Source organism: Penaeus japonicus, unplaced genomic scaffold (genome assembly GCF_977035675.1).
Source record: "Penaeus japonicus unplaced genomic scaffold, GWHDUDI00000001_assembly GWHDUDI00000001, whole genome shotgun sequence".
Classification (NCBI taxonomy): domain Eukaryota; kingdom Metazoa; phylum Arthropoda; class Malacostraca; order Decapoda; family Penaeidae; genus Penaeus; species Penaeus japonicus.
The window spans coordinates 14,721,938-14,731,937 of record NW_028234403.1 but is presented as its reverse complement, the minus strand read 5'-3'; the positions used below and the strand labels follow the sequence as shown (position 1 = coordinate 14,731,937).

The 10,000-nt window shown below is 36.8% G+C and overlaps 2 protein-coding genes across 5 annotated transcripts in view; one reads left to right on the top strand and one right to left on the bottom strand.

The window, feature by feature from the left end:
• Positions 1-6,150, top strand: part of Sos (Son of sevenless guanine nucleotide exchange factor) — a 64,686-nt gene extending 58,536 nt beyond the window's left edge. Inside the window, exons 24-27 of the mRNA XM_043036218.2 lie at positions 1-28; positions 1,458-1,663; positions 1,889-2,243; positions 2,630-6,150. The exon at positions 1-28 is cut by the window's left edge and continues 207 nt beyond it. Of these exons, the coding sequence (XP_042892152.1) occupies positions 1-28; positions 1,458-1,663; positions 1,889-2,243; positions 2,630-2,751 (711 nt within the window). The 3' untranslated portion in view covers positions 2,752-6,150. The remainder of the gene's footprint in view (positions 29-1,457; positions 1,664-1,888; positions 2,244-2,629) is intronic.
• A 1,010-nt stretch (positions 6,151-7,160) lies between these two features.
• Positions 7,161-10,000, bottom strand: part of kappaB-Ras (NFKB inhibitor interacting Ras like 1) — an 18,380-nt gene continuing 15,540 nt past the window's right edge. For 2 of the 4 annotated variants that reach the window (XR_015191031.1, XR_015191030.1), the window contains 2 exons: positions 9,152-9,464; positions 7,161-9,017 (listed from right to left, as the gene is read on the bottom strand). Coding sequence is in view for 2 of the 4 variants with exons in the window: in XM_086536692.1 (XP_086392818.1) it covers positions 9,231-9,464 (234 nt within the window). In the remaining 2 variants the exon portion in view is untranslated. Of the gene's footprint in view, positions 9,465-10,000 lie in introns of all 4 variants that reach the window. The other 2 variants (XM_086536692.1, XM_086536684.1) reach the window with 1 other exon arrangement.

The window sequence follows — 10,000 nt, the reverse complement described above, 5'->3', positions numbered from 1 at the left end:
TTCGCGCCAGTGGAGATTGGCCCTGGAAGTAAGTAGAGGTTGCTTGTTCATCTCATGAATTGCTTTGATATTAATGTGTCCAATTTGTAAATACAATATTTGCTGGCTTATAAGATACATTCCTATATTTTAAAGAATTATTTTTACATGTGATTTTTAGTAATTATTACATATGTATTGGAAATTACTTTCATGATTATCATGCCTCTGGAAGTAATAGTGTGCAGTGCCATACAATTCCTCCAGTCATGTGCATGCAAAGAAAGAGAGTAAAATATTTCAGCAAAAAGTGATTCAAAGCAAAAGGCAAAAAGTAATTCTGTTAATTTAAAGGAAATATTGCAACCTAAAAATAAATTCCTGTGTCTTTTACATTCCACAGTAAAAGCAAATACCAGTATTTGCTAATGTATGGCAAATTTCATGAAGAAAAGAATATAGGCCTCAAATGTTTTAATCAAGTTCTAGTTAATCATAATAAGCTACTGACAGTTACTGACATATTGTAAATTCAATTCTGACCAGACAACATTGAAGTGTTCCACTGATTTTGATGATGAAAACTGAGTAAGTGTCTAAATTATTGTGTATCTATTCAAATATGTAGCATTTGGCAAGTCAGTATAAACATTGACTGGTATTTAAAATTTTTCCTTGTTTAGTTCTGTGAATATTTCTCATTCTTATAGTTCTCAAGGTAAATTATATAAAATAAAAAGTACCAATATCTTGTCTTGGCATCATTTGCTTGTGTGAAATTTATAGGCTGAACTGTTAATCTTTTTGGATCTATATCTATAGACACAGCCATTAGTTAGCATATTCAAGTAACTATGCAACAAGTTTTACATTGTTTTGCTTGATATAAATTGTGCTGTATTATTGTATGCATAGTAGTACTACTAAGATAAACTATATGCTTGGCACTTTTGTATTGGTCACATGGTGAATTATAAATGCTTCTCTCAGGATAAAAGTGTCTTGTACTCCAGCAAATATGGTATTTAAAGCCATTACTGAAATTGGACAAGCAATCAGAAAAACTTACCATTTAGTTTAGATGTATTATTATATCAATTTTAGTTGTGTATTATTTGTCTGTTTATTGAAGTTTCAAGGAATGTAGGCAAAGATGAACATTTTGTCAAAACAGTGAAAGGAGAATCCTCATTTTATCGTGATTTACTTATACCCAAGGTTTTATTTTTTTTCTACTCTGCCAAGAAGGGTTTTTCTTTTTTCTCCATTGTTTATTGGGTAATTTTTGGTGCTTTGGTTATTTTCCTTGGTGTTATGTGAAAAGTTGGATGGAATGTGATGAGAATTTGTGTGTGCATTATAGGCCCAAATATCAGCCTAGAATGGAATTAAAAGGCTCATTGGCAATGCAACACACACAGGAAATTTAGCATCCTTTGAAAAATTTGTTTCCCACTAAGCATTATCTTGTCTCGTAGATGCAATAGGAGGCAGCTCCTTAGAACACCGCAGTGGAAATCACAGTGGGTACCCAGGAGGCGCAGTGGTGCCCCCAAGCAGACACCCTCTGCCGCCATCAAATCCACACCCCCCGCAGCCGCCAGCATCACCTCAAGCACTACCTCCACCACTACCACCTCGAGTGCGTAAGAGAGAACCGTCTGTTGGAGATACTTCTCCTAAGGTATGTCAGGTTTTCTCTTTTCAGTTTTCAGTTTGTGTGTGCCTTTTGAAAGTAATGAATGGTGTTGTGCTGTTCATTAGGTATCATGTTATATACTAAAGGAATGCTTCTTAAACAGTCTCCTTGACAATTAAAAAAAATTAATGCTGATAGTTTGCCTACTATTATTTATTAAGGTACACCTGACCAGGGAATATCTTAATTTGATTTGCTTGTACGTTTCAGGTGAAACAGGCCCAAGATGCCCCTGAGTTGCCCCCAAGGGACGTTTCCCCACCCCCCATCCCCCCGCGGACGGCCACCCTGCCCCGCATGACTTCCTCAGGGGGCCTCCAGCATGGCCCAACCCACCACCACCATGCTCCGTCGGGACATTCCCTCTCCAATGTCAACCTCCATCATCACCCGTCACATCACCATCATGGCCACCATCACCGGCCCAGTCCACCCTCCCTGCTTGCCCCGCCACCCCCCGTCCAGCAGTACCACCTGGACCCCCCTCCTCACAGGCGCAACAACTCAGTGGACCTTTCGTCACCTACGCCCATGGCGAGGAGACATACAAATGGACCTCAAGCAGGTAAAAGGCCCTCTGGAAAAGTGAAGGATCTGATGCCAGAGTTTTTGTTGGTGCAGATGTGGAATGCTAAGAAGTGAGAAATATTTTAAAAATATAACGTGACATATCTGATTTTAGTAGATTTCATCATTACCATTGTTAATACAGGCCTTTTATGTCAATATGACTTTCAAAAATATGTGTCTGTTTGGATTTTATTCCTGTGATTTGAAAACCAGTAGCATTGTTATTAGTGTTCTTCCATATCAGTTTCAGCTTCATAATAAACTTTTACATAGACATTTATGTCACCAATGATATTATCCTCATTCTATCTTTATTTCTGCACCACCACATCCTAACCCCACCCCTCCTCCAGATTTTAAACAGGTCCCTTTTCCCAACAGCATTACCAGGAAGCAGCATGAATGACACTGCAGCTGAACCCAATGAGCACCCGCCCACGCCACCGCCCAGGCTCGCCTACCGTCACACATTCTCCTTCTCGTATGACCAGCACCACTCCTAGAGGGAAGCCAATCGTCCCTTTCCAGAGTGGATGCAAGACCTGGCCACATAGGAGCCCTTATCACATATAAACCCAAGATTTGTTGTGGCTTCTGACTCTCCTCTTTTTTTTTTTTCTATTATAATTTTTATTTATCTATTTATTTTTTTCACATTTACTTTTTCCACATCTGCCAACAATCTCTTTTTTGCTGAACCCATATTTCAGACATACATTTTTCTTTTGTTTTTGTTTTTTGTTTTGTTTTTGTTTCCATATTAAAGAGGAAAATTAGGGAAGATTAAACAGAAATATTGTAACACTGCCAAAGACAGTTTTGCTACTTTTGAGCTCTGTGACAGTGCCCAGTTTTTAAACAACTGCAAGGCATATTTGCTTAGTTCATTTGGTATCTGTAGTTTATTGGGAGACGAGCATGGAAATGTGAGTGACAATCTAGGGTAATAGAGTAATTAATTCTCTGCAAAGAGAGTGTTATCCGGCTGTGAAAATGAAAACTTGTATGTTGATGCTGTATTAGAATTTTCTTCACGAAATTTAGCAAGAAGTGATTGTTTCTTTTTTATTTTTTATTTTTAGTATAGAGGGATCACTAAGAGACCTTTCAACATTTCAGGAGAGAATTTTGAAGATAGGTAAGGGTGTTGTCTTTGATCAAAAGCCAACAGATATGAAAATATATTTTGTGTCGAAAAAAGTAGTATCCAAATTTCGTAAATGTAATTTTCTACAACTCGCGAAAGACGTTTCTAAGCCTTTGAGTCACTAGATCTTCCTTGTGTAGAAGATTAACTTTGGCAGTTATTTCACTTCTTTCCACTAGTGGTTGTAGAAAATACAGTGAAATACTTCAAGTTCACAGGATCTTCATCATGCTATTTTGTATGGAAGAAGCGTAAACTCATTTGACTTATAATGAACAGTTCTTGCTTATTTTGTAGAGATTTAGATACCTAGAATTTCCCTTTGAAATGGCAAAAACAAATCCAAGGGCTATTTACAAAGAGAACATCAAACAGTACTTAAAGAGCATTTACCTGTTGGGGTTTGTTTCTGTAACAAAGTTTTGCTTTCTTGGTAGGAAAAAAAGACGATACAACTTATAGGTAATTTATCCACCTCTATAAATTTGATAATTGTATCAGCATTATGTCATAGAATATATAGTTACTAATCACTATAAATAATCTAATATATTGAAGTATTTCCCACAGAGAGGCGATATATAAGGAACCTGATCTCTATATGATGTTCGAATTTAGAATTTCAACACAGTTAATCCATGTTTAAGTTTGTATGTCACTTCATTGATGATAATAGTTTTGCAGTGAATTTCGTCTATATTTTGCTACTAATAATACACTGAACTTTGGTGGGTAACAAAGTGTACAGTTTTCCACTAGAGGAATTTTTGTTGCTCTAGGTTTTTAGCATTTCTTATTGCCCCCCAAATAATTTATGTCATGGATCTTGAATAGTTTTTTTTTTTTTTTTATAGAAAAGTCATGTTTTGTAGTTAATATTCAGTATATTTGACCTTTAGCTTAACTTGAGGAATGTTCAAAATATGTAGATTTGAAGATTATAAAGAACTAGCAAGCCAAACTCAGTACCTATACTTCAACAAATTCTCCATTTGAACGAAGATGTATTAAGATTATAGTAAAGAAAATTGAGTCATTCTAAATTTTTTAGAGTATGTAGTTGTTGCTACGCTCAGTTTACAGTAGGCTCGTGTACAATTTACAGTTTACATTAAATGGTAGGTTAAGTTTGATGCAGTTGCTCAAAATAAATAATATTCATCTTTAGCTGACATTAAAATTTAGGTAGAGTACAGCTAATGATTATATGATAACTTTGAAGTGAAGAAAGTTTAGGTTTTCCTTAGTATCTTGGTAACAGATTCTTATTTGTCTGATTAGTCAAAACATTTCCTCCCAATAATGGTTCACTATTTTTTTCTTCTGACATATAGGTTCTTTGGTCATGGTTATATAAAGAGATAAGAAATGGTTATACATGATTATGTGCTGTCTATAAATTGGTTATTACCTTTTAGGAGTTCAATCTAAAAGTGCCTAGTGTAATGAGCATTCCAACGAGCCATAACATGTGAACTAATTGTATATTAAAGTTTGTGTCCAGTTGCTGCTGTTACAGCAAATGTCTGCCAGGCATCGTCACAAAGTGTGCAGCTTTTTGTTTATATTTATTCAGTGTATGCTAATTCCTTGTATACAACTTCAGTGTTCTATCACAGTTTCATGCAGACTTGGGATCAATAAAGGGGTTCTTTACTACCCATTACTCTAGGTGGTCTGGAGGCCTTTGTGAAGGGAGATGCCACTCAGAACTGACCGTCACCCAGGCTTGCATGATATAATTTCCAGGAAGATGTTCTTGATATAAATTAGACTGGGTCACGTTTCATGATTACAATTCTTGCTTTTAAAGCTATGCCTGATTTGTGATAATATAAATAAGAGAACTATGTTAACTCATTAGAATGTTGAGGTGGGGAATAGTTAAGAAAAGCAGTGGGTGTGGAAGTAAACTATATATCATCTAGTCAGGGCAAAATGGCAGTGTGAGGCTAGTAAGGCTGGGTCCACAAGCAGTCTTTGTGATTTCCGGTGCTCAGCCATCATAATTGTCTTCATTCTTCAGTAACTATCTGCTCCTAAAGTGCACACTCAGTATTAGACATCTCGTAAGTACTGACAAGTAAACACCGTGGATTGATGAACAGGAAAAGCGGCCAAGTTTGAGGTCGGTCTATTTTTTACTAATTTGGGGGGAAGGTGTTCCCTCCAAGTTCCAGCAGTACTTGGAAATATTAATGAGAAATTGAGAGGTTTCTCAACTGAGGTAACACAGGGGCAAGAGATTACAGCTGTGATGTGTGTGGGGGCAGACTACCGGCACTGGGGGATAAGAGTCTTCATATGCACTCACTGTATGTAAGGGCAGTCTCTTTTTAAGAATCATTGTGGTATATCATGTTGAAGTAGATTCATTCATATTTGAAAGGAAGTTTTGAGATATGCAAGATACCTGCTAGCTATTGTAGTCGTGGTTTACCAGTGCTGCATTGTACTAACCCATGCCTTGTACTGACAGATATCCAAAGTAAGGCATTCATTCCAGGTACAGTGTGGTCTGGAACCATTGACCCATGGAGTGAGATGTTTAGTAAATATAGTTAATGCTGGTAAAGTCCCACAAGCACAAACCAAGCCAGAGTTGCCCCCATGAAGGTAACAATTCCATGCTGTGTAAAGATTCCTATTGTATCTTGTTACAAAAGACAGCGAAATAGTTTGTAGCAAGATTCTGTACATATTTATATATTTGTTAACAATAAGTCCTGTAATAACATCAAATTAGTCAGACAGATATTGGTGTTTTATTAACCTAACCTTTTTTTTTTATTATTACCTTTAACCCTCTCTGGACGGGTGGTACAATACTGTACCGCTCATTCAAAAGCCCAGTGGCCGGGCGGCACAATATTGTGCCAGCCATTTAATTGATTTAGGCCTAAGCGCTCGAAAGCCCCGGCATTGTGACATTCAAGGCTGGAATGCCCCCGTCGTGAGTGGGTTAAAAGTAACATCTGGATTTTTTTTTGTTTTTTTCTTCTTTTTTTCAGTTCATATTATTATATTAGAAGCTTAGAAATCACCAATAATAGTACTGACATGTACCAAAGCATTCCAACAATGATATATAAGATTTTGCAAGTATGTCCTTTTAACCCATTCACGCTGGTTGATTTCCTATCACCTTCAGTGGTTTTTGGGTCAGACACCAGAGACGAGATACTTCGGCAAGACCGGTGCGCCAGGTAAGCAGGCGTACAGCGCTCGCTCGTGGCTAGTGCGCCCGAGAATCCTGAGGTGTTAGGCTTATGTGTTCGAATACCCTGGCATTCTGACCATTTAGAGCCGAAATAGCCCAGCGTGAATGAGTTAATCTGTTAATGCCAGGTAAAAAGATATCGCGTCCTGTGGTGGCAATACTTGCTACCAGGGACAAGATAATTTGTCATGGCTTTTCAAATAGCCAGCACGCTGGGTGACGAGGTGCAAAATGGTCACCTGTGGCCAGAGCTGGTGAATAGTCAGAGGTGTTAGGCCGACGCACTTGAATTACCCAGGCATTTAGACTGAGCCAAAAATGCCCCAACATTATCTGGTTAAGAAGTAGAGTTGAAAAATAAAGGCCATGTTTTCAGCCTAAGAGATCTAATTTGCATCTGAAAAGCATTGAGCCATTTCAGAAGGAGTACAAGCAATAAAAGATATCTAATGTCTATATTTATTATTCCTGAGTAATTCAATTGAATATATTTTGAATACAAGAGTATCTCTTCAGATTAAAGGTTGTAGCAATGAAAGAAATAATATTGTGGAATGTTTTAATATTAATAAAAGTGAAAATAAGCACAGAGTGCTAAATTATAAAAGACAAGTCTGCAGCATTAACTAGATCTATGGAATGGTGATAATATAATTTGCAGTATTTATGGGCTTCTGCTGAACAACTTTAAAACAACCTGACATGCCAAGGATCCAAACTTTATAGGAATATTAGTCTTAAAATAAGAACTGCATCCCATTCATAATTCTATGCATATTCCCGATTTTGGTCCTCTGTTCTACTTTGCAATGTTTTAGACGTCCACTTCTAGATTCATAAAATAATTATTTTTATAAGCAAACAAATATAAACAACAATTAATTAAGATTTCTTTCCTCAAAGGCAATTTTGCTGCTAAGATATCTGATAATAGACCAATAAAGATGCTAATCCCCATTGTAGATTTAAGAATAAATACTGTTTTTATTGCAAAAGAACATAAATCCATGCATCTTCATTAGAGTGTATATCACTTACAAAGAGTTCAAATTTGTTAACTTGGGACTAATATACTCCAGTTCAGTTGCTGTTTCTAGCTGAACTATAGTACTAATCCAATGAACAGTTTCTGCACATAAGCAAAGGGACAATTATGCTTATACCAAATATAGTTTTTGTAGCATAATTTATGTTAAAAAATAATGCACTTAACATTCACTTCCAAAATAAGAAACAATAACATCTTGATGATATCAATCGCAGCAAAGCAAGGAAAGCTATCTATATATTCCTTACAAGCAGATTGTAATGCATATGTTATATAGTCATCAATGTTAACTTTCACAGCAATATCAACTATAATTTTGTCTTAATTTAATTTTCAAAATGAAGAAAAATGCATATTTCCTTGACTCACAGTATATAAAATAATCTTATCTAATTGTTCTGTAACACAATGGTGACATATATGGAGGCATATTAATAAGATCAGAAATGATCTCATTACACACATTCAACTTACCCTTAATATCACTTATGTTATGTCTTCTGCACTTTACGACAAAAAGTTTCAGGCTTTACGTAGACTGTGCCCCTCTGTGTTAAATACACAGTAATAGTAATATATATGAATAGCATATTGTTACATACCCTATATATATATATGTATATATCATTTAAGTTTCCATGAATATATTGCAATGCTTAGTTGCACTGCACTGCAAGCAAATATAATTCATGCAGGCATGCACACATTCCATAACCGGCTTTCATTTTGAACGCTTTTATTACCATCCTAAATTCTATTATTTTATAAGCAATTAGAAGCACCAACATTTACATTTCTTGCACTGCCTTCTTGATAGACTATGATCAGCCTCTACACTTTGCAACAAACCAAAGCACATCTTCAAACAACTACCATCAAAATATATATTGTATATAAATATATATGCATGTATCCTCCTCTACCATCCTTAATCATTAATATATCGAAACACAAAGGGGCAACACCTACCAAAAAGCTTTGAGAAACTGCATATCACATTTTCTTGCTGTGATGTCAAATTGTGATCAGAATTGCAATGACCACCTGCATAATAAAACACTTTCTTTGTTACTGGGAATCATGATGATGAAAAACACTTGTAAACTTCGTGCTTGTTGTAAACAGTCGTATCTAAGTCAGCTTTCATGTTGTCTTCTCCTCTGTTTACTCTTTGTGACTAGTAAAAGATGAGAAGAAAAGGTAAGAGGAGAGGGAGAGGAAGAGGAAATGGAGAGGTATTTACATGTTAGTTGTTTACGGCGTGGTTGTTATTGATCACAAAGAGGCCAACGAAACAGTTATCCAGCAGATCTCCATCGTCCATTTTCTGCCTGAAGGTGCTTTTGCTGCTTTTCTTTACAAAGAGGAAAGAGAGACTTTGGAAGGTGGTGTAGAAGTTGCTGCTTGTTGAAGAAGAAAAAAAATAAATAAATACATATTGTCTTCATATCTTTAAATACAAAGAAAACCTAAAAACATTCTACTTACTGTTACAACAATTTCCACAAGTAGTTAAGACATGAATCTTATGAATAACATAGTTCATAAATTCCCAGTCACTCCACAGTCAGTCTTTGTTCTTCCGCCCCATCGTCAGCTGTGGGAAGGAAGTCTTGCTTGGCTGTGGGTTTAGACGGGAGGCAAGGCTCATGATGGGCTCCAGCAGCAAGTTCCTGTTGTGGACGTTCACTTCCCACAATCGCAATCTCTCGTTGGCCGCCCACTTCTCTGCTGTGCCTGGATCAACAACGCGGTTATCCTCTCCCAGGTCTGTTTTATTACCCAAAATAATTATTGGTACCTGTAATGTAAAAAAAGAAAAAAAAATTAATAGTACTTTACCATTTTTACTGAAAACGAAATGTTTCCGTGACTACCTTTAACACATAGTATGCATGACATGGTTTTATACTACTTTTTTAAAGAGCTTTGCTAGTTCTTCGAGTATCAATACTTCATGGCAACATCATGTATTAAATTGGATTTCATTTACACTACATAAAATCTGGTGTGTGTGTGTGTGTGTGTGTGTGTGTGTGTGTGTGTGTGTGTGTGTGTGTGTGTGTGTGTGTGTGTGTGTGTGTGTGTGTGTGTGTGTGTGTGTGTGTGGTGTGTGTGTGTTTGTGTGGTGTGTTTGTGTGTGTGTTTGTTGTGTGTGTGTGTGTGTGTGTGTGTGTGTGTGTGTGTGTGTGTGTGTGTGTGTGTGTGTGTGTGTGTGTGTGTGTGTGTGTGTGTGTGTGTGTGTGTGTGTTTGTGTGGTGCGTGTGTGTTTGTGTGGTGCGTGTGTGTGTGTGTGGTGCGTGTGTGTGTGTGTGGTGCGTGTGTGTGTGTGTGGTG